Source organism: Plasmodium yoelii (genome assembly GCF_900002385.2).
Source record: "Plasmodium yoelii strain 17X genome assembly, chromosome: 11".
Classification (NCBI taxonomy): domain Eukaryota; phylum Apicomplexa; class Aconoidasida; order Haemosporida; family Plasmodiidae; genus Plasmodium; species Plasmodium yoelii.
Genome location: NC_036183.2, coordinates 1,683,460 through 1,709,691, shown reverse-complemented (window position 1 = coordinate 1,709,691; position 26,232 = coordinate 1,683,460). Strand labels below are relative to the sequence as shown.

General features: G+C 22.8%; 6 protein-coding genes across 6 annotated transcripts; 2 read left to right on the top strand and 4 right to left on the bottom strand.

Moving 5' to 3' along the window:
* Positions 1-263: 263 nt before the first annotated feature.
* On the top strand, positions 264-3,716 carry PY17X_1141600 (pre-mRNA splicing factor ATP-dependent RNA helicase; the record flags this gene model as incomplete). Its single annotated transcript, XM_722176.2, has 1 exon — positions 264-3,716. One exon carries the CDS (start codon positions 264-266, stop codon positions 3,714-3,716), a length of 3,453 nt encoding a protein of 1,150 aa, XP_727269.2.
* Positions 3,717-5,512: 1,796 nt separating this feature from the next.
* On the top strand, positions 5,513-10,942 carry PY17X_1141500 (nucleoporin NUP205, putative; the record flags this gene model as incomplete). Its single annotated transcript, XM_022956606.1, has 1 exon — positions 5,513-10,942. The coding sequence occupies one exon, from the start codon at positions 5,513-5,515 to the stop codon at positions 10,940-10,942; it is 5,430 nt and encodes a 1,809-aa protein (XP_022812482.1).
* Positions 10,943-11,975: 1,033 nt separating this feature from the next.
* Positions 11,976-14,303, bottom strand: PY17X_1141400 (conserved protein, unknown function; the record flags this gene model as incomplete). The annotated part of the gene is made up of 1 exon (XM_022956605.1): positions 11,976-14,303. One exon carries the CDS (start codon positions 14,301-14,303, stop codon positions 11,976-11,978), a length of 2,328 nt encoding a protein of 775 aa, XP_022812481.1.
* A 2,188-nt stretch (positions 14,304-16,491) lies between these two features.
* PY17X_1141300 (reticulon-like protein, putative) lies at positions 16,492-17,031 on the bottom strand (the record flags this gene model as incomplete). Its single annotated transcript, XM_022956603.1, has 1 exon — positions 16,492-17,031. The coding sequence occupies one exon, from the start codon at positions 17,029-17,031 to the stop codon at positions 16,492-16,494; it is 540 nt and encodes a 179-aa protein (XP_022812480.1).
* Positions 17,032-18,954: 1,923 nt separating this feature from the next.
* On the bottom strand, positions 18,955-22,195 carry PY17X_1141200 (nuclear fusion protein, putative; the record flags this gene model as incomplete). Its single annotated transcript, XM_022956602.1, has 12 exons — positions 18,955-19,056; positions 19,142-19,206; positions 19,396-19,520; positions 19,637-19,715; positions 19,836-19,913; positions 19,997-20,130; positions 20,209-20,255; positions 20,386-20,507; positions 20,653-20,763; positions 20,837-20,928; positions 21,058-21,170; positions 21,284-22,195. 12 exons carry the CDS (start codon positions 22,193-22,195, stop codon positions 18,955-18,957), a joined length of 1,980 nt encoding a protein of 659 aa, XP_022812479.1.
* Positions 22,196-23,322: 1,127 nt separating this feature from the next.
* Positions 23,323-25,323, bottom strand: PY17X_1141100 (uncharacterized protein; the record flags this gene model as incomplete). Its single annotated transcript, XM_722180.2, has 1 exon — positions 23,323-25,323. The coding sequence occupies one exon, from the start codon at positions 25,321-25,323 to the stop codon at positions 23,323-23,325; it is 2,001 nt and encodes a 666-aa protein (XP_727273.2).
* Between the last annotated feature and the right edge of the window lie 909 nt (positions 25,324-26,232).

The following is a 26,232-nucleotide window of genomic DNA, read 5'->3' as shown; positions in this document are numbered from 1 at the left end:
AACAATAAATAAAGCTTTTTATAAGTGGAAAAAAAAGTATACATTGCAAAGAATAAAATGCCTATGTCTATAAAAGTGAACTCGAGAAATTCATTTGTTTATTTTTAATTTCCTTGTTCATTATTAACTTTGCAAACATTAAGCAAAAAAAAATAAATAAATCATTTTGTATATGAAAATAATATTATAAAATTCTGTTTGTTTATATTTGATACATTTTACAGACACCATATTTGTTTTTGTCTTTTTTCTTTATCCTCTGAATGATTGCAAACAATAATTTCTATGGCGAATCTTCGTCCGAAGAAGAAAAAATTGTTGAGACGAAAATCAAAGAGCCTAAAAATGATAACTTAACTTTTAAAAAGAGGAACATTAAAAATATAAGTAAAAAGGGTAATAATGATAATAGTGGAAAAAATATATTTAAAGATATCGAATTTGAAAGCAAACAAAAAATTACATTTATAAAAAAAAGAAACTTCCAGAATATAAACAATGAAAGAAAAGATACTCCTAAAAAAATTAACAATAAAAATAATGGTCAAAATGTGAGTAAAAAATATGACACGAAAGAAATAGAAAATTCGGATAAAAGTGATTTTAGCAATAATTCATTTGAATATAACAAAAATAATAATCAAAGTGATTCCGATTATGATTTAAAACATAAAAATAGAAAAGGATCTAGCAATGATAGTGATACTTCGAAAAATAGCAACATAAGAAATGATTATGAGGATAATAATAGATTAAATATGAAAAAAACTATATATACAAAAAAAAATAAGGATATAAGAAAAAAAGTAGAAAAAGAATACTATACTAATAATAATGATAGAATTTTAGATGAAATTTGGTATACTAAAGAAGATGATTTTATTGATTCGTTTTACAACGTTGATGTAGAAAATACATATTATAAAGAGAAAAAAATGCAAAATAATTCTAAAAGTATATTAAATAGTCAAAGGGAAAAAGTCAATCAAAAAAATGTAGATAATAATTTATGGGAATTAAGCAAATTAAAACAAGGAGGTGTTAATTCAACATATAACAAGTTGCAACTAGAACAAATCAATGAAGCTAATAATACTAACGAAGTTAAAAAAATTGTTTTAATTAGGCAAGTAACACCATTTTTTATTGATAAAATGAAAAATTCAAATACGAAAAATAATACAGATATGCACAAAAATGATTCAAACATAAAAGAAATAGATAATTTTAATAGTTATCCATTTGATAAGAAAAATAACTCCACGTCTTACTTTAATGTTGTTAAAGATGAAACATGTGATTTTGTAAAATCAGCAAAAAAAGGTAGCGAATTTTTAAAATATTTTAAAAATGAAAGTGAGAAATCAAAAGGACGAGATAGATATTGGGAAATCGAAAGAAGCAAATTAGGAGAACTATTAAAAATTCATAGAAATAAAAATAGCAAAGAAACTAATTCAAGTACAGATCAATATAATATGAACATGAGACTAGATAAAGTCGATGCAGAAGACGAAGAAAATAGACACAAAGAAGATGTGTTTGATTATAAAAAAGATAAAATGTATAGTGTTAATTTTGACATAAAAAATAATAAAAAAAATACATTAAAAGATAAAGAAGATTTATTAAAATTGAAAGAATCATTACCTATTTATAAATCAAAAAAAGAATTATTAGATGCAGTATATAATAACAATATTATAATAATTGTTGGAGAAACAGGTTCAGGAAAAACAACACAAATTGTTCAATATCTATATGAAGAAGGATATCATAAAAATGGAATTATTTGTTGTACACAACCAAGAAGAGTTGCAGCTGTTTCAGTTGCTTATCGTGTGTCATATGAAATGAATGTAGAAATAGGATCTTTAGTTGGGTATACAATTCGATTTGAAGATAATACAAGTAAACAAACAAAAATAAGATATGTTACAGATGGTATATTATTAAGAGAAACTTTAAATGATCAAGATTTAGATAAATATAGTGTTATTATTATGGATGAGGCACATGAAAGATCTATCAATACAGATGTTTTGTTAGGTATATTAAAAAATATATGTTTAAAAAGAAACGATTTAAAATTAATAGTTACATCTGCAACTATAGATTCTAAAAAATTTTCAGAATTTTTTGGAAATGCTCCAATTTACAATATTCAAGGAAGAACGTTCAAAGTACATTTAGAATATTTAAGAACTCCATGTAATGATTATATTGAATGTGCTGTTCAAAAAGCAATTGAGATACATTTTTCTGATAATAGTTATGATAAAAATTTTGGAGATATTTTAATTTTTATGACGGGTCAAGATGATATTAATGCTACATGTTATCTATTAAGTGAACGATTTTATGAGGTATATGAATCATACAAAGAATCAAATAGTAATAAAAAAGAAACAATAAGTAAAATAAAAAATATAATTAATAATAAAAAGGATAACAATGTTAATGACGAAAAAGATACAAGTAATAACAATGGAAAATTAGATTTGGAAATGTCTAAAACAAATAAAGATCAAGTTACACGTGATCAAATTGATATATCTAGCCATATATCTCCATTTTATATTTTCCCAATATATTCACAATTATCTAGTGAACAACAAAGTAAAATATTTCAAAAATATGATCTCAGAAAAATAATAGTTTCAACTAATATAGCTGAAACATCTCTAACATTAGATGGAATCAAATATGTAATTGATACAGGATATTGTAAACTTAAAGTATATAATCAAAAAATTGGAATGGATGTTTTACAAATAACTCCTATTTCTCAAGCAAATGCTAATCAGCGATCAGGAAGAGCAGGAAGAACAGGAGCTGGAATATGTTATCGTCTATATACAGAAAATACATTTTTATGTGATCTATATCCAAATAATATTCCAGAAATACAAAGAAGTAATCTATCAAATGTAGTATTATTATTAAAATCATTAAACGTTGAAAATATATTTGAATTTGATTTTATTGATGCACCAAGTAAAGAAAGTATTATAAATTCTTTACATGAATTATGGGTATTAGGTGCTATAAATAATGAAGGAAATTTAACCGAAACGGGGCAAAAAATGATACTTTTTCCTTTAGACCCTCCTTTATCAAAAATTATTATATATAGTGAAAAATTTGCATGTACTAAAGAAATATTAATTATAGTTAGTATGCTTTCTTCACCGTCTATTTTTATAGAAACAAAAGAAAATACTGAAACTGTTGAGTCAAAAAAAGAAAAATTTGCAGTACCAGAAAGTGATCATTTAACATTATTAAATATTTATTTACAATGGAAGGTTCATGATTATTCTTATACTTGGTGCAATAAAAATTTTATTCAATACAAATCCTTAAATAAAGCAAAAGAAGTATATTCTCAATTAAGTGATATTATTAAATCTTTACGTATTAAAAATATATCATGTAATAATAAATGGGACTTAGTAAGAAAAACTATTTGTTCTGGATATTTTCATAATGCTGCTAAATTAAAATCATTTTCAGAATATATAAATTTAACAACTAATGTAGCTTGCCATGTTCATCCAAATTCTTCTTTATATAATATTGGATATACACCTGACTATGTCATCTATCAGGAAATTGTTTTTACCACAAAAGAATACATGCGAAATGTCACTACAGTGGATCCTGAGTGGCTTTGTGAATTAGGTCCCCTCTTTTTTTACATGAAAAATGCGTGATAATATGATATCATGTTTTTCGATAATTTTTCAGTGATTTTCACAACTTTTCAAAAAATATCACCAATTTTAGCAACACTTATACATTTTTCTCTTAAATGGTGGACATGAAATAATACATGCAGATATTTTTTTATACCATATTAAATATTCCTTGTTAATAATTTTTTTTTATTACTTTTTTTAATGTTTTGGGATGTTGCAAACAATAAATAATGCTATTTATATATTTACATGCACATTATGTATTATGTGCATGCATATGTATGTTAATTTGTTTTTAATTTTATTATTATTAGCACATTTATTTTTTCATATCATTGATATATTTATTTGTTTTTCAACTATTTGTTTTTTTTATTTCCGCTTAATCACATTTAAAGACTTTTAAAGGACGGGCATTTGATTTTATTTTTAATTTTTGCCTTATAAAAATGTTAAATATACAAGAAAAAAAAATAATAAATATATAGTTAGACATATATCTTACTAGAACGCCTTTGTTTTCATTCATATGCTTAAACTGTGTAACTAGCCTAAGCATAAGATCAAAGTTTGTGATATCAAACAAAAATAAGTTTATGCACTATCTTTAATACATCAATAGAAATATTATAAAAAAAAAAAAGTGCCTTTTTCAAAATTTTTCATGGTTATAAATCAAAAAATTATAAAGGGGAAAAGACGGGTTTTTTCAGTACAGAAAATTTCAAAAATGGTTCATACATGTCATTATAAAAATTTTAGCGAGACATACAACATATATGAATAATTTTTGTTTTATGGCAACAAGCATAGAAATACAAATAGATTAAAATTTATTTCATGCAATAAGAACCTGATATAATGAAAAATTTCTCTTTTTTTTTAATCTCAAATATTTGTGAATTTAAGGAATATCTGAATAGTTTTATTATTTTCATAAATAAATGTATTTAAGGAAAGTTATAATTTTATGTTTTCCTTAAAAATGAAAAATATTTTCATCATTTAAAATAAAATAAATTAAGTACTTCCATATTAACGCACCTGAAATTAAATTTGTTCAAAATACGAAAGGAAAATTTCTAAATAATATTTTCCTTCTCTTTGACTCGATAAGAATTTAAAAAAAAAAAAATCGTGGGAAAAATTCTGCGCATTTTTTAAAAATCTACGCATGTTTATTTATTTGTAAGTAAGTATGTATTAATATAATTATACTTATATATTTTTTTAATTTGTATTTATATTTTTTTTAATGTTTTTTAATTCTGCGTTTTTGGCTATAAATCAGCTGAGATATATCCATCCCCAATACGCATTATAATATATAAGGACAATGATTATTTTTAAATGAATTAAAAAATTGTGAAACATATTTTTATATATTCTTATAAAAATTGTATATGAATAAAGTTTTGATCATATATTATACTTTGGGGAAATAAAATGTCAAAAAGAACAAATGTTACGCACATGGATATATATAATTGCATACATCAAAACATTGCATAAACTTGGAGAAAAAATTAGTAGATTTCAAATATTATGTTATTAAATAAAGTGTTGAGTTAATGTGGATACAAGACGATTATAATATTACGAAACAGTTTGTTCATGTTTTGTTATTTCTTATCCTTTTTTTTTCATATTATTATATTTATATTTTGTAATATATAAATTTCTTTTTGTGATTATATATATTTTTATTTTTTTTGCAACTCTTATTTATAAAATTGGGTCAAATGAGTTATTAAAAAAGATTTGTTTTTTTTTTTTTCCTCTTTCAAATAAAGAAATCATTATAAACAAAAATGGATGTAGAGGATAATTCAATGAATTTCTATAGTATGAGCAATTATGAAGACACTTCAAATAATAAAAATACAAAATTAAATGATAAGGAAGAAGATGTTATATCTAACAAAGATCCTCTAAACTCCACAAATGGTATAACTGATTTAAGTTGCGCACTTGAAAAATCTTGTGAAAGTTTTGTAACCGTTTCAGATGCATATTCATCTTCTAGTTCTCTTTATAAAAGTAATTTTTATGATGATTATGAAGATAATGATGCTTATAATATTAACAATGAAGTTAACACATTAAAACATAGTTTTAGTAGAAATAGCTCGAGTGATATTTCAAACGACTCTTTTTCCGATGATCAGTATGAAACTCCATATATAAATAAAAAATATAATAATACTAATGTAAAAAATAGTTTTAATAAAAAATCTTACATAACTTATAAAGATGAAAATAATTCTAATAATAATAAAATTCGCGAAGGAAAATCTTTAAATATAGAGAACAACTTAAAAAACAAAGTATCAATGTTGAAAAAAAAAACACAAGATATTTCCTCGCTTGATAAAAAAGAAAATAAAACAAACGAAAGTGACGATGTGGATTCGGAGCGTGGTTCTAATGATGATTTAGTCAATTCTACTCATATGGAGAATGCAAAAAATGACAATAAAAAAACAAATGTTTCTGAAAATGGTAGTAATATGGGGGATTGGAAACAAAACAATGAACATTCGGATAAATCAGATCAGGAAAATCAAAACAGTAAAAGTGAAAATAGTGATGATGATCTTTATTCTGTTATAAGTGGGCCAGAAAATTATGATGAAATATTTATGGGAACCCCAAACGATGATTATTACATGAGTGATAATATAAAATTAAAAAGAAATATCCTTAATGAGAATCAAAATAATAGTGGTCATACTAAGAATATTGAAAATGAAGATGACACAAATTTTAACGCTACTAAATATACAACATCTACAAATTTAATAAAAAGAATAAAATTTTCGGATCAATTAGAATCTATAAAAAAAAAAAAAAACGATGGAAATGCATTTAGATCATATAATAATAACCAGGTAGAAGAAGGTGAAGACGAAAAAATGATAAAAGAAAAAAAAAAACTAAATAATAAATATAATGTACAAACAGATTACGAATTTAAGAAACTAGTAATATCTACAATTAATATGTGTCATCCAAAAATAAAAAATATAGATGAAAATGAAGATATATTATTTACCATGGATAAAATATCAAAAATTGTTATTGAAGATAATAATAAAGATGCATATAAAACTGATGATAGTGAAATTTATGATGATTGCAATACGAACAATAGTTTATATGACAAGGTCGATGATATCTTAGATGATAGAAATAAATATATTAAGGAAAAAAGAGATAAATATTTTTCAGACGTTAAGAATGGATTAAAAACTGGAACTAATAATAATGATGATGGGCTATGGATAAAAAAAACAAGTGATAAAAGTGGGGACAATTTAAATGGTGTAATTGGAACTACAAAAAATAATGATGCAATAAATAATTGTTTAAAAATGGAGAATAATAAAAATAACGAAGAACAATATATAAAAGCAAATATGGCAAATTCTGTATATTATTTAAATCATGATATGATTGAAATTAATGAAAATGTATTAAAGTTATATAGTGGATTGTGTAATTATGTTGAAAGAAACAACTGCACAAAAAATATTGTAAGAATTGTACCACATTTAAATAATATATATGATAATAAAAAATTATGTTATATTAAAGATTCTCCTAGTTTTAGCGAAATTTATAAAGTGATTCCTGAATGGAAAGATTCATTTGAGCTACTAAATAAAAAAGCACAAACAGACACAGAAGATATGAAACATATATTAAAAAGGATTGAGAATATTAAAAATGATTTAAATATTTTAAATAAAGATTTAATAGATGATAAAAAAGAATTTGAGAATATAAAATTTGAAACTATTCAACATGAGTCTATGATATCAAACTTTGAAAAAAAAAATAAAACATATATAAAAGGAGTATTAAAATTAGATAATATGTCATTTAAACTAAAAAAAATACATAAAATTAATACAAACAATTTAAATAATTTTAATATAACAGAAAATGTAAATAGACTATTGAAATATGTAGATAATGCAATGACAGATTATTCTCAATTATTTAACGAAGAAAAAAGTATAGAAATTTTGCGTTTTCAACAGTTAGATAATACGTTCAATATATTAACAAATACTGATGATGAATATTCTTTTCTTATGAACTTATTAAAGGATGAACTAAAAGAAATGATATATGAAAAAAAAGAGCAATTACAAAATATTATTAGAAGAACAATGTTATATAAAGCATTTGATACTACCTCATTTAAAGATCAAATAACTAATACACTAAATAAACAAACTTTATTAATTAACCAAATAAAATATAATTTACAATGTAATGTATTATTATTATTTGATATGTATACAAATTTTTCAAAAAAAAATATAAAAATAATAAAAATACCTGAAAATTATGTAAAAGATTATACTAATGAAGTTATTAAAAAAAGTTATATTATTAAAACATTTAATGATACAAAAAAAAATGTATCTAAATATTTTAATTGTATCCATTTTACAAGAAACAGACCAATCACACACCCATTTTTTATACATTTTTGTTTGGGTGAAAAATTTTTATATCATTTTATCAACTTTGTTTTATATCCATTATCAGAAGAAAATCAAAAAAAATTTATGCAATATTGTTCAATACCTGGATTTAATTCATTTTTATTTGTCGATAAAGTTTTGAAATTACACAAAGAAGAGCAGCAATTTCCTAGTACCGATTTAACTTATGATTTTTCTTCTGCTTATGATAGAATTGGAAAAACAGATTATAATAATACATCTTTAATAAACCAATATATGCAAAAATGGAATGAACTAAATCCATATTTACTTGCTTTGAGAAATGCATCTGAATTTTGTTTCCAGCAAAATCCCAATGATATTAATGACAATAATGATGACTATACTAGTTATACACTTATGGATTCAAAAAAAAATGCGTTTGATTTAATAAATCATATTCCAGATTCAATAATAGGAATGTCTAATGCCGCAACAGCAGCTGCTGCATTAGCTTCATCTCCAGGAATTTGCAATAATATTAATCCATCATTAGGATTTTCGTCATCTTTTGACAATATGAACAAGCTTAACAACACATTTTCACTTTTAAATAATCAAATGTCAAATAATACAAATACCATGTTTAATAATATTACAGGAGTTGGCACTAATCTTTCGGGTCTTAATAGTGGCAACACATTTGCTTCAAATAATAATTTATTTGCAAATAATTCAGGAAGTAATTTATTTGGTTCTACTTTTAATAATTCTACAAGCACAACTATGAGGAATAATAGCACTCCTTTTGGAACTACAAATAATAGTTTATTATCTGGAGCTAATTCTTCCCAAAGTATGTTTAATACTAATTTGCCAAAAAGCTCTACATCTAGTATTTTTTGTAATACATCTACTACTAGCAGTTTTATGGGTTCAGGAATGAATAATACGTCTAATATGTCTGTAGGTGGATCGACTAGCTTATTTGGAGGTAATAATTCCCTTGGTAATAATATGCTTAACCTAAATAATAGAAACCCATCGGAAAATAACTCAGCTGGTGGAATATTTGGCTCATCAAATTATTCTACTACCGCTAATAATAATATGTTAACTGGTTCGACTCCTTTTGGAACTACAAACAATAATTTATTATCTGGAGCAAATTCTTCCCCAAGTATGTTTAATACTAATTTGCCCAAAAGTCCTACATCTAGTATTTTTGGTAATACATCTACTACTAGCAGTTTTATGGGTTCAGGAATGAATAATACACCTAATATGTCTGTAGGTGGTTCGACCAGCTTATTTGGGGGCACTACCAACCTTGGAAATAATATGCTTAATACAAATAATAGAAGTAATAACATTTTAAATATGTCCAGCACATCTACAATGGGTAATCAACAAAATAGTTTGTTAATAAATAACAGTGCAATTGGCAATAATAATAGTGGACTATTTAATAAAAGCACACTTGGTTCTTCGAGCATTTTCAATTCTTCTATGAATAATAATACAAATTCGCAATTTAATAGAACCACATTAAATACAACATCAAGTAGTTTATTTGGCAATTCGAGCACATCAAATAATAATAACACATTAGGCTCAAACATGGGAATGAATAATAATACAAGTAGTATCTTTTCGGGGCTAAATAATAACAAAACTACCATGTTTTCAAACAATAACATGTTTGGAAGTAATATGAATAACAATGCAAATTCCTCAGGGTTAAATACTGGGTTGTTTTCATTATCTTCTGATACAAACAAAATTGGAAATAATAATAATATGTCAAATTCTCTATTTACAAACTCTAGTGGTATGTCAAGAATTAATACAAATAATAACAATAATAATAGTTTATTTTCTAACGTGAATAATTATGGAGCATCTAGTAATAAAAGTATGGTAAATACAAGTTCATTTAATAGAGGTATAAATATGGGAAGTAATAATAATATGTCATCATATGGTTTAGGTGGAAATACCAACTTTGGTAGTGGTAGTTTCATGGGTGGAAATACTAGTGGCAATAATAGTACATTTTCTGGAAACAATAATTATGGGGGATTGTTTGGAGGAAATAATGCACAAAAGGGAACAAGTAGTAGCATATTTAGTAACAATAACACAAGTATGTTTTCAAATAATACTAGAGATACCAATATATTTAATAATTCAAATAATTCAGCATCAAAAAATATGTTCAATAATAGAATGTCATATAATAGCACTAACAATATTACTAGTAATAATAGTAACACATTTGGAAATAAAACCGGATTTTCTGGGTCTAATAATTTAAACCAGTTTTCAACCACCTCTAACAATATTGGTAATACTAGTAGCAACAATAGTATGTTTTTATCCAATAATAATATGATGAGAAATAACTCTTCTTTTCCACTTTCAAATAATAACTATATGTCTAGTTCAAATTTATCAAATAATAACAGCTTATTTCAAAAAAATACATTTTCATCAACTCAAACTAATAGAGATTCCTTATCAGGCTTTAATACACTAAATAATAATAGTAGTAGTAATAATTTTGGAAATAAGTTTCAACAGAATGTGGGAAACACTTTTGGAAATACTTTTGGAAATACCACAAATAATAGCATGTTTTCAAATAACAATAGTTCATCTTTTGGTGCTAATACTAATACAGGTTTAGGTGCCAATAACAACTCAATGTTTCAGCAATCAAATTCAAATTTTCAATACAATTTTAAGCCCGCAAATAATAGTAGCTTATTTTCGAGATAATATAAAGTCATCCCCATTGGGGAAAGCTAATTTTTTTTTTTTTAAATTGATCTTATTACTGTTTCTTGTACGGAAACCGTGTTTTTAGATCATGTTTGTTTTATATTTTTTTATCGTTATTATTTATCATTTTATTTTTTTTTATTTTACATTAGTTTCTTCAAATTATACCTTCTTTCTTTTGTGTATTTACCAACATATTCACACTTTTTTTTATTCGAAATCAAATAATCAACAATTTTAATATCTTTGACATTGCATAGACAGTCATGCTTAGTTCCATCTTATGGAAAGGTATAATATTTTATAAATACCTTTATACATATATTTCTACTAATATATGTTTACTTTAAATATATACTAGGAATCCTATAACTGTAGCACGTGTTTCAATATGCGCTCTCATAATTTCTTTTATTTTTTTTCGATATATTATGTGTATTACTAGTTAATTCCTGGATAGATAATATAAGGCATATTATTTATTCCAATAGTGTGACAAAGCTTGGATAATAATATAACGTATTTGATACATATATTTTTTTCCATAAATCAAAGCATTTTTTATTATAACATGCAAAATCTAATTTTTATTTATGGTGGCTAATTTTTGATTACTTTCATCAAAGCAATTTGAAAAAAAGGCGAAATGCGTGTGCATTTCCTAACATTCATATAAAAATAAATGCCAAAAATCCATTTTCATAGTTAAAAAAAATTGTAATTTTTTAAATAATTATTTAAACGAACAAAACAAATAAATAAATGAAAAGAAATATGATGAAACAAGGTTGGATAAAAACTTTATGTTGTTTGGAAATGCACATTAAATGAAATACAGCAAAATAAACGGATAAAAAGTAACAAAAAAATTAAAAATTGTATAATTCGCAACAAATTGCGAAATTAAGTTGCACAATAAAGGATCTACCAAAAAAAAAATATATCACCAATTAATATGTCAAACATATAGAAATCGATAAAGAATACAAGAACTATATATATATGCATTATATAGTTTGTCAAATAATCACTAATCCACACAAATATCGTTAAAAATCGAGTACTTGTTGTAGTAAAATTTCTCAATGCTTTTTGCTGTATTATAATCTCCAAAAATTTTCAAAAGCAAAGAAGAGCTTTCAATTAATTTTTTAACAAATTCTTGATCGAATTGGTCGATTTCCTGATTAGCCCAAAAAATTGAAGCCTTTTGCAAATTTTCTAAAATCATAATATTTTTTATTCGATTTTCAAAAATGTCCATCCAAAAAGTTGTAAGAATATGTATAATCCCTTCTATATCCAATTCGTTTTTACCTTTAGATTTTTCCCAAATGTTACTTTTTGGAATTTTACTATCTATTAGCCATCTATCTCCATATTCCATTTCCATAATTTGTTCTATAATAGGTGATAAATGTGCTGATAAAATGTGAAAAATGTTTAATATAATATCTAAGACTACACATTCATTATTTATATATATATCACTTTTAACATTCATTAATAGATTTTGTATTAAATGAGAAGGATATATTCTTCGGTTATTTTCATCAATTTTTAATTTAAGTATAACATCATCATTTATATTATGACTGCTTAATAAACTGTGAGCATTAATTATTATATTCTCACTAGAATTATATAAATTTCTATAAATAATATTTCCAATATTCCATGAAATATATAAATATGAATTTATAGGAATATTGTTTGAGTAATTATTTCCATGCATATAACAAAAAAAATCTCTAGCTGCAGTAATATTAATATTAGTAAAAATATTTTTTCGGTTAATATAACATAAAGAATTTGAATTTACATTTCTTTTTTTTCTTAATAAATGTAAATTATGATCATGTATATTTCTTCTGAAATCTTCATTACCAGTATAATCAATAGTATCATTATCTAAAGTTACATTTTTTTTATCGTTTAAATCATTTAAATAAGAATTATCATTATCTACTTCATTAGAATATACAGATATTATTTTATTTGACTTTGAAAAATCTGGAGAAAATATATTTTTATTCCTTAAATTATCACTGTAATCATCATTCATTAGTGTTTTTAAACAAGACATATTTAATAAGTCACAATTTGTATTATTTTCTTGTTGTGCATTATTATGTAAATATTGACAAAATTGTCTAATAACACTTATGCTACATTGATATATAATATTCATATTTTCATCAATATTATTTTTATTAATTCCATAATTATTTATTATATTATTTGTTAGTGCTCGACATTCTAATAATTTTATAGGTGGGTAATAATAATATTCTAATATATGAAAAACAGCAGTACATTCATTGTATATCTCTACATTTTTTATAATAGTATATTTCGTCGTATTTTTAATATTGCATTTTATGGTAGAATTAACATTATTTATATCCCAAAATATATTTAAATAACATGATTCGTTCATAAATTTATATTTACAGTATCCATTAATACTTGAAAACATGCCATCATTATTACAACCAAATTCACTGCATCTAAGAGATGCTATTTTCTCACTAGGAAATTCCACCCAATTACCATCAGTCAATACTGATGATTTACCCTTTTTAATATCTGGTAATACCAATGTTTGTCTAGTAAAATTTATAATTAAAATATAAAGAGATTTATGAGATTTTCTTAATCTCGTTTCCCAATCATAATTTTTTATATTGATTATAAAACTAAGGGGTAATATTTCCATTATTTCCTCATTTCTATATGTGCTATAAAGGAATTTATCTTCTATTGACACATCAGTATTATCATTATTATTAGTTGTATTAGTGTTTATATTATTACTACTATTATTTTCATTTTTTCTCATAGCATTTTCCATATTTGTTTTTCTTATTTTCTCCTTTTCTTCTATACTTCGTATATTTAGTATTCTTATTAACCCTTTTTTTAGTCGTTTTTTGTGGTATTCAATAAACTTTCTACCTTCCTCTGTTTCTAATATATTTATATAAAACTTGCTGTTATATGTATTATCATGACTATGCTTAACAATAAAATATTTTTGGTGTGATAAGATTTGTTTTGTTTCATTTTTTAAATTCATACCCAATACAGCAGATGCAGTATTATCACCTAATAGAGGAATATCAAAACGAGAATCTAAAATATATTCTTCATTATTTATTACTACACAATATTGTAAAATACCGTAAAAATTACCCATTGTTTTTGTAAATCTGGCTACGCATTTACCTTCCCCTTTGCTATTTAAGCATTCAGGGGGATTTATTACCCATACTCCATGTTTAACTGAGTGCATATATCTATAAAATGCGCAACTTGTTCCATTTATTATTCTTATATCACATTCTCTGCTTTCCATTATTATGTGTATATATTCCAATGAATTATATATATTTTATTTTTATTTTATTATGCGCAAATATATTTTTTGTGGGGGTAAATTTCATATCTGTATTTTACAAAATAGTGTTTGCTCTACTTCACTTAAATTTTATTTAACCTTGCCCGTTCGCATTACTGCTTGCATTTCTCATACTTTACATATTTCTTCTTTTATATATTTAACAATCATATTTCTTTTTTAGTGTGCCATTCATATATATAACACTTATAAATGTGTTTTCTGTGACACGCCTTTAATTATTTTTACTTTTTTGCCTTTAAATTATTTTATTTTTATATATTATTTTGTTCGTGACTCCCTTTAAACATGCTTAGATAAACGATATCGTCAAATCAAATACTTAGCTAATTCAAATATTTCTTTTTTATTTTTCATATAGAATTTCTCTTAATATGAAACATACAAGTTAATATATTTTTTATGTAAAAAAAAATTTTCAATTATTGTTTTTTGTTAAATTTTTTTTTAATTATGCCTAAAAATTTGTACAAAACTTAATTATTTATGTGCGTGCATATTTGGCATTATTTATACTATTTTCGTGTTCCCATTTTTATTCTTTTATTTTTATTTCCATTTATTACATATATTGTTTATAATTATATGCAATATTTATTTTTCAAGTATTTGAATAAATTTACATTCTTATATCCATATTTTCCACCATGAATAATAAATATATTTCACTTTCCTAATTCTAGGATTTTGGAAGGTTCTATGTCATATATTTATATTATTTTATCGTATTATCCCTTTATTAATCTTCCAATTTATTATTACAAATATTATAATTCACTAACGTATTTTTTTTGTAAATTATGGGGGCATTACTACTAGCATGAATAAATTATTTAACTTCATATGTGTATAACTTTATTGTTTACTCCTTTTTTTTTATAAATATGTTGAGCAAGATCATTTATGACAAATAAATTAAAAAAAATGTGTCATCCAAAAACAATAATAAAAAATCAGACAATTATTTATACCCTTTTTAAAAACAAAAATATTTAGAACCTACAATAACATTTTTGGTAAATGGTGTGTAGACAAACAAAAGTATATAGATATTCTTTTATCTAATTATTAATGCATAATATATATTCTTCTTTAAAGGAAGACATATAAAAGGAGGGAAGGAATTTAATGCAAATTTATGAAACTAGGAACGTACAAATTTACGATTAAAAATCGTCTATAATATATTCTTAATCATAGCGCCTTATGCTTTTACTACACTTTGTTTATTTTTTTAGTCACAATAAAACCGCTATATATATAGCATTACCTGGGCATTATGTTTCCTATAAAAATGCAATAATTTATTTTATATACCTACTTATTATATAGTTTTTTTCAATATACCTTTTTAGAGAATAGTACTACAATATAAATCCATTTATTGCTATTATTATATTGCAAATGGATTTATAAATATTTTATTATTATTGTATATAATATAGCAAAGTTCTAAATCAAATACAAAAACTAAATAAAATATATAATCATAAATTCAACATTAAAAAGTTTAATAATCTATAACTTTATAATATTGATAAATATTAATTTATGCAATTTTTTATGTTCTTAATTTATTCTTATATTCCATATAAAGAATTATACATATTATTTATATGGATAATACTTAAATACACACATTGTATTAACATAATATACCATTAAAAAAATAATATAATAAAAAAAAAAAAAAAGTTAAAATATATATATTATGAATGTTTTCTAAAAATATAATAGAGAATATGCACATAATGCAGGCATATATAAAAGTGTTCAATATATATCCATATATATTTACATTTTGTATGAATCGGAAGTGATATATATAATGCGCATATTTTGAAAAATTATATATTTGCATATTATTTTTTTATGAATTAAAGGAAAATCCACGCTGTCTTTCAAACAAAGTGCAGTTCCTTTTGTTTTCCTTCTTTAATCAAATATCAAAATTACTTAATAACTCTCCTTTTTGTATTTTAAAGGTTAGTTTCCCTAATCATATATTTCTCCAGGTATATATATAGGATTAGAATACCATTAATTGTATTAGTTTCTTTTTTTTATTATTCCGTAGTCTTATGATTATAACCAATAATTTTATAAATCGGAGGAATATTAAAAATTAAATGTTCTTTTTGATATGCTTCAATTTAGGTATGTTTTCATATACATATTTCATTTGTTCTTTTAGATCAACATAACATGGGTGCGCAACTGCGTATATCTTCTTAATATATACATTACTGATATGGTTATATAAAAATATACCCCAAGTTATAATGTAAAACAAAACGCTAAAATTAACAAATGAAAAAAAATTGCCTATTAAATATATAACAACAATTACAGTTAGATTTTCCATTTTGTTTTTCCATAATAGGTATTTTCTGACTAATGTCAATTTATCGTTTATTAACTCATACAAATATGTTATAAAACCTTCTAAGGCCTTTTTTGATACAATCTCTAACTTTTCATTTTCCTTGTAATCAGATACTGTATTTACTTGTAAAAATACAAATAATCCGCTCACCAAAAGTAATAAAATGCATAATGTACTTATAACTTGTATAAAGGTATGATTAAAAATATATAGTAGCATATAAAATGCATTTATCGAAAAGAATATCGATAAATTTATTATCTTTGAATTGGCAGTCATTTTGCAAACAAATTTTATATAAAGTAATGTATTATTTCTTAAAATTTTATTTTATAATATGTTGCATACATGTAAATATATATTTTTTTATATTATATGCCTATAAATATTAATTCTTATTTTTACGATAAATTATATAAATCTAAAAAAAAGAAAAAAATATTCTATTAACTTTTATTAACATTATGAATATGAAAATTATATGGTTATAAAAAAGGGTATTTATTTAGGATAGAGAAACGCTATTATTATTTAATATTATATATATAATAATTTATGCTTGTATTTTAAAAAAAAAAAGTAAACAAAAATAATTTATTTTTCTTAAAAACAATAAAAAAAAATATATTAAATATTCCACCAAAATATAATAAATAAATAGCGTGGTAGTGTAAGTATATTATCAAATATATATTTATTTATACATATTTTATTTGCTTATTTTTTTTATTTTTTTTGTATGGCATTTCATGCACATATAAAGTATGCATATTTTAATGCTATTTTAAATTAAGGGTTGAAATCATGTTTTTTTATAAATGCATATAAATAATGATGAGTGTAATACTAATACTATATTATGCAATAATATGTTTTAATATATTGTTTGCTTTTATAATATATATATTATATATATTATATTTATATAATTATTTAATAAGATTAATCACGATTTGACGTAATAGTTGGAAATATTATTGTGTGCTGCGCTTATTTTATTTTTATATTATTTTTATTTTTCCCTCAAAATATCGAGAAATTTGCATATATAAAAATATTTTTCCTCACATTTAGCATTCTGCATGTTTTGTGGTTAACAACGGATTATCATTTTTGTATATTATATATAATATTTATTTTTGTGTCATTCGATATAATAAATATAATATATATTTTTTGATGTATATTTTAAAGAAAATATACTCTTGTTTTAAAAATACTTTATTTTTAATTCCAATACTTTCGTTCGGTTTGAAAATAAATAAAAATGTAACGTTAAATATAAAATGTGAGCTAATTTTTATACTATTTAAAAGCTCTTACGATAGTATGAAATATTATTTATTCCGAAACCGTTATAAATGAACGTATACAGTTTTATATATTGTATATTTACTCTTAATTATCATAATGTTAATAAATATATCAAAAAAAGAACAAAAACGAAAAGGCAAAAGTTGCTCATATTGCTTTAGACATGATCACATATTACTTTCGAAATTTATTAATTATTTTAACAATATATTTTCGTCATATTCATTTTTTGTTTTTTTATTAATTAAAGAGCCATATATATGTATATTCAAATAATTAACAAGACAAATATTACTAGGTGGTGGTAATATGACTTAAACGGTGTTCTGTTTTATTTTGGTTAATAAAGTAATTATATGTTTTCTAAAAAATTGCATATAAAATATATTATGGCATAATAATGTGCTTTATTTGTAAAATATTTATAATGCTATTTTGTGGTATATGTTATATAGGCTTTCTCGACATTTGTTAATAATTATTCAAGCTATTTATTCTAGACTTAAACTTATTTTTGAATATAAGTATATTGTGTATTTGTTTACTTAAAAAAAATGCTAACATACATAAACAAATCGATATATCAATTATTTAACAAAAAAAATGCATGTATTATAAAATAAGACAAATGGAAAATTATATTTATTCATGTTAAAAATATTAAGCATTTTTAACGCAGAAAATTTAAGTTAAAAAAATGCATTGCCAGTAAAACACTGTTTTATGTATATATATTAAAATATATTCATATAAAATATTAATTTATAAATAAGAACACACTTTATTTAATTTTTTTCATAACTTTCGATAAGAACAAATATATAAAACTATTTATTTTAATGTATGTGTGAATACAAATTTTATAACCCTTCAAAAAGTAAGGTTTGTTTACTTTTTCATATTTTCATTCGAATCAGATAAATTACGTTGTGAGTTATCTTCATTTGTCTCCATGATTATTGTATTGCTATCACTATATTCGTTGCTTTCCTGATTTTGTAAAAAAAATATATAAATAAATAGTTATATAATAAAGCAACAATGGTAATAATTTTTATTCCTTTTTATATATTACAAAATCTTTTAATCTTTTGGCTCGCATTTTCATAATTTCCTTATGCTTTTCATTTATTATATTTACTGTTGTAATTTGAAATATATAAAAATAATAACATGTGCTTATAATCCTAGCAAGCAAATGTATTTTTTCCGCACAATAATCATAGGACATATGGAATAACTTATTATTTAATATGATTTTATTGTCTTTGTGAGCAATTATAATGTATTATATAAATATATATATATTCATTCATTTGTTTGATTTACTGAAAGTAATCGGGTTTTCGGTGTATGCCTTTACATTTTTTGGTGATGGAAAATAATGAAAAAATAACGGGCGTTTTGTTCTATGCATTGTTTTTATTCGTCTTCCAATAAATTCATCATTTGATCTAATTATAAAAACGAAGAAAATGAAGTAATGAAAAGTGAATCAATCTATATTTGTTTCACATTATATTATTATTTTACACTATAATATTCCTTTCTTTTATCTTATTTTAATTACTCAAATATTTCTTCGGACGATAGATTTTCACTGACAAGGGATGTACTTGAACTACTTGTTTCGGTGTCACTAATGTTATCTGAAATAGTTTTAATAGAATGTTTAAGCGTCATAAGATGTGCATATATATTTCGAAGACATATATCATGTGGTTTTATTCATATGCATGTTTTATTTTATATATATATATATTCCTTACATATATTGAAATCTTTATCATCGTCATATATATTATCAAGATCTTCGTTATAATTTAACCATAATTTTAAAATATTAGCTAAAGAAATAAAAAGAAAGTAGAAATATAAAATACTTTCTAAAATATTATATTTATTTTTTTACTATTTTATTGTTTGAAACCTGTATACTGGTCTATATTGGCATCATTTCTTTCATTTTCTGTTTTTATGTATTTATTTTTTTCTGCTTTATCTTCAATAAGACCTTTTATATACTTCAACTCTTCTTCGATTTTTTTTGCGGGTTCCTTATATCTGAAAAAGTGAATCACGCGCTTCAGTGTAAAAAGAGCATTTCAAAAATGTAAGCAAATAAAAAATGTGAATTATTACGATATTATTGTGGTTATAAACACTTTTAGACAAATCCCAGCAAAAATCTGAAAAAAAAATTGATGATAAAAAAATTGCACACGCATGCATAAATATATATAGACATATAAGTAGTCAATGAATGCAGAAAATTTCGCATTTATTAATTTGGATATATTTTTAATTTTTGTCTTTTACATATCTTATCCCTTTTATTGAATAATTAACAATGTTATCATTAATCACCAGAAATAGATATTTTTGAATGAGCATAACAATTTTTTTAAATAATAGTTCGCTCAAAAAACAAAAAAAAACACCTGGAAAAAATAATAGTCGATTTTAGTATGTAATTATATTGTCTAACCAAATTAGTAAGTATAAATGCATATATTTTCATGGGACTCTAATAAAAATTTGTTCACTTTGAGTAAATATTTTCAAATTATGTTTTTTTATTCTTACACGAAATAATCTTTGTTCTACTGTTGTATGCATAATTTCGTGATGTTATAAAAAGGACTATTATTAAAATAAAAAAATAAATTACAAACATTCTAAACCCCTTCACAAATCCTAAATTATTTACAAAAAAAAGGAATTAATAAATAAAAATAAACATAAAATAATATTAAAAAAATTTTCTTACTGCTAATAGATTCGTGGTGCCTTTTTATGCTTGATAAAATTGCTATAATATCACTAAAATCACTTTTAAGCCCTTTTAAAAAGTTGTCAAATCTAAATGAAGAGAAAAATAGAGAAAAATGGAGAAAAATATATTCGATTAACTAACTTACCCAATATCCCTCGATATATATATGTACATTTTTCGATGTGTATCTAAAACATATTAATTGTTTGAATTACCTATTTGTATTCTCTATTTGCTTTATTTGCGCATGTTCTATTAATTTCATGTTTTCTAAATTTGTGGTCATCTGTTTTGTTATATATAAAGACGTTTCAGCCAATCTGTTAATCTGGTGATTGATAAATTATAAGAAAAGGAAATAAATGTTCATGCTAAACAAAAAACAAATATGTATCAATTTTGACAACATAGATGTGTAGAAAAATATAAATTAAAACTCACATTCTCTTCGGTTCTTTTATTCCATTCAATTGACTGTATATAAAAACATATGTCATCAATATGATTTAATTCTGAATGATATATTTGAAAAGCAGTATCCGACATGTTATCATTTCCTGTGCAATTAGTAACAATTTTATATTTTAAATTTTCACATAATTTTTTGTTTATATTAATATCGTTATTTGACTCTTTCTCATTTGGAATATAATTATTATTATGATAATAATTCTTCGTATTATGTTTATATCGTAAGTTGTATTCATCACTATTATCTGAATTATTATATATATTATAATTGTTTTCATTATTTTTTAAGGGCAATTTGCCTGCTATGTTAGGGTATTCTTCATTTGGATCGGTACCATATAGACATGGGTTTTTTGTATTTTCTATTTTTCTTAACTCATCAAGACTTAATGTTTCAGCAATATTTTCATTTTGAAATTGATCAAACATATTATTATTATATAAATATATTTGCAATTTATTTAATTTTTTTGGATTTAATATACATCCTGATTTTTCATCTGGGAAGTTTCTAATTGATTTAACAAAAATACATTTTGTTTTTGCTAAAGCTAATAATGATTTACTATTTTCATTTATTTCATTACAATTATACATATTTAAGTTATTTAGCTGATCAAGTACATATTCATAGCATTTTATTTCCTTCACATATATATTATTATCATCCAAGCTATCTTCATATTTTTTGTATTCATTTTTGTTTTTTTTTTTTGCATACTCTTCTTCAGCTTTTTTTTTTGCTTTCAAAATTTCATAAAATGCTTCCTTGCCCCTTTTAATCCTTTCTACTAATAATTCATTGTTTGTGGCATATTTGAACATATATTCTCTGTATATTTTAAACTGTATAATTAATATGAACATAAAAAAAAATATCATATTTAACTTGTGTTGGCGTGAAAATGTCCTTTATAAATTCTACTTAGACAGATATATAGGACAGGCAAACAAATTTTTGTATATATTTAGTCTATATATGCGCTATAAATATATTTTTATTAATTCATATATATGTTTTATGTATCTTGTGTGTATTTATTTGTTCATTCATTTTTTAGCAATTTTTAGCACATTTTCAGTTTTTTTAATTTATTAGGTTGTTTTCCAATTTAATTTTTATTTGTGCAAACACGTGAAGCTCATTTTTTGCAGCCTTTTTACGGTGACAGAATGAAAACGAATATAGGCTTATGTGTACATTTGTTTCTTTCTTATTTTTCAGTATTAAGATATTTATAAAAAATTATTATATCTTGATAAATTATTTCCTTGTTTTATATATTTTTAGAATTTACGTGTGCTTTTTTATTCATTTAAAAATTTTATATAAATCTTAAATTTTTAATTTATATACAATTATTATATCCTTTAAAATTTATAAAAATTGCTTTCAAATTTTATATCTTTTCCAATTGTTTAATAATGTTATATATAAGTTTTTTGGTATACCATTTATTTTATTTATTTACAGTCTTTTTTATATAATAACTGCTATAAATATTGAGAATAAATAGACAAATTTATAAAGCCTATTTAAAAGTATATTCGAAAATATATCATTAATAATATCCCCGTTTTAGAGGGCTTGAAATTAAATTTCTTTAGAGGTTATATGATTTATGAGTATGTATAAACAATGTAATTCAAACCGAACAAAAAAAAAAGCATAAAAAATAAGCAAATTAAAATAAAGCTCGTAAAATTGATAAAAATGAATTACGAAATAAACAAATAGACAAAAAAAATGTCTAAAATAGGAGAAAATAAACTGTGTAATAAATTTTATGATATTATTATAAATGATTATTAAAAATTTAATAAAAAAAAATGTTAAACATAAAATAAGAAAATCGTAAGAATAAATATTACATAAATAAGAAAATATGTGAGAACAGGAATACATTTATGAGAATGTTCTAATAAATGGATTATATAGATATTTCCTATGTGCATTTATAAAGGGTCAAAATGAAAATGGTAAATCATCAAAATACGCACATAAGGTATCATTGCGAATTCAGTCCCCTTGAAGATGAGTCATCTGAATAATCATCTAATAATTTATTATCAATTTTATGATTATTTCCAGAATCATTTGTGTCAAAAAATTCTTTTGTTAAACGATTAATATCAAAACCATTCATTTGATTTGATGGGAAACCTGTGAAATTATTATTTTCAATGTTTATCTCACCATCTTGTATTTTTTTTTTTTGTTGTACAGCATTTTTAATAGAATTTTCTATATTATTAATTTCTTCATCTGAAAAAAATTGTTTCAAAAAATTTTTGTCTAATTTTGTAAAATTTTCTAAAAGAGATTCTAATTTTTCTTCTTTTTTAATACTTTCCTCTTCAGAAAAATTGTCATAATTTTTACACTGATCGTCAACTTCTTTAATAATATCTTTCATTTGATTTAAAAGTGTTATCTCTTTTTTTCTTTCTTGTTTGAAATTATTAATAATTTTTTTTTCATCATTTGTTAAAAGAGAAGAATTGTCTTGGTTTATATTTTCGCTTTTTTGATTAATTTGCGAAATTGGGGTTGTTTCATTTTTTCTTATAATTTCTTCATTTTTCTTCACATCCTCAACATCAATGAAGTCCTTTTCATAATCTTTTAACATTTTTTCTGAATATTTATTTTCTAGATTCCTATCATCGTACATTTTTTCCAAATTTTTTGTAGTATCTTTGTGGTTTTCGTCTGGTGAATTATTTTTATAAGTTAAAAAATCTTTCAAATAATTATTTCTATTTAAATATAATAAGGTTTTATGAGGGGCCTTCCAATTTTTACATGATTGCACAAAAACCTCCAAATCTTCATCAATAAGTTTTTTTTCTAAACATATACTATCATAACCTATACTACCTAATTTTTCTACATAATTTATATCACTAACATTTATTTTAGCTATAGTTATTAGTTCAGGTATAGAATAACTAATAGCTTTAATTGCATGATTATATTCATAACGATTATTAATAAAATCAAATTCGTTTATCATAAGAATATAACTACCACATTGAGTAGCATAATATATATCGTTATAATCATGTACTTCTACTATAGCTTGGGTACCTAGATTGACACAATAATTTAGCATATCTTCTAAATCACTTTTTAAATAAGACAAATTTAATATGACTCCATCAGCTTTATTTTCAACTGCTAATGCTATTTGGATTGGGTGTATTATTACATCATCTACTACAACTGCTGGTCTTGAATTTCTTGTCAATGTTCTTGTACTTTTGATTACATCAGATAAATCATTTAATGTTCCTTGTGTTGATAAGCTATCAATGTTAACTATTAATACATCAAATCCTATTTTATGTAACATTAAACTTGCTTCACCAGGGTTTGTTAAATTAAGAAAATTATTTTGATATACGTATTTTTCATTTTTACTATTATTGATCATGTTTTCATTTTTTTTTCTCTCATTTTCAATTTCATAATTATTTATATTTTCTTGTAAATCATAATTTTCATCATTTTTATTAGTACTACAAAAAATCTTTCTTTTTATATCTGCTACCATTGATAATCTATGTTTTTCATCTGAATGTATTCTTTTTAAACTTTCAGATAATTTATTATTCATTGTATGCTGAAGATATTTTAATCGTATTTGCAATGGACTATTCTCATCGGCATTTTCTTCTAATAACTTAGTTACTTCATATTTCTTATTTTCAATAATCCTGTTTATATGCTCATATGCTAAATATGGATTTCTATGATCTCTTCCGTATATTTTAATATATTTTTTTTTATTTTTTTTGACATGTAAAGAAGGGTTTTCATTATTTCTTCTTCGGTTTTTTGCAAAATCACACATCTGTATATAATACTTTCTATCTCCATTTATGTTACCACAATATCCAAGTTTTGACACTCCCAAACTTTTGTTTGTCGTCTTTGTAATCTTTATTGAGAATACATATCTTATAGTATATATTATTAAAAGGAATATCAGATTTATTCGCAGCATTTTCCATTATATTACACATGCATAAATATATTAAGGTTTGCACGTGAATATATATTATTTTTTACTTTTTAATATTTTTTTTTTGAGGGAAATCCTCATAAATATTTTCGTATTTGATATGAAACACATTTCTTAAATCCACCTTTTATATTGTTCATTGTCACAAATATACCATACAATAGTATTATAAGGTTTGCATTCCTTTCTTACAATTCCTCTTTTTTTTCAATTTTTTTTGAAAAATTTGGTGTAATTAAATTGGATTGGTTTATTAACTATTTATTTTCCTAAAGGGTGTGACTGTTCAGATTCTTTTGCCTTTTACTAAGTAGTTAATTTCTATATTTCATAAATACTGAAAAAAATTGCCTTAAAGAAAATAATAACAGGCATCAAATGCTTTATTTTTTTTTAATATTTATGACGTATCCATAAAAAACATATGAAGTAATGTGAACAAAGGTTTATTTTTGAGAACTATATATATTTTGCTTCTCACAATCACCTTCTAAAAAGGTTTTTTCATTTTTTTTTTCATTTTTTTTTCATTTTTTTTTTCATTTTTTTTTTTTCACTTTATTTTTCATTTTTTTTTCCATTTTTTCCCCATTTTTTTAGTTTATTTTTATCCGCGTTTTACCGTTTAATAATTGCAAAATGTTGAATATTACAAAGGGATTTTTATGTTTATCGTGTTCTGTAAAATAAGTTGCAAAAAACTCATGTATAAACCATACACATAAATATACGTGTTTTATTTTCTCTATAATTGATAACACGTTTTAATTACACAGTTTTTAATTTGTTTATTGTGTGATTACTAATTAATTCACCCATTTTCTTTTATCTGTGTTTTTTTATTTCCACAGTTTATCCTCCTCAATGTTTCATAACTAACAATATTGTGTA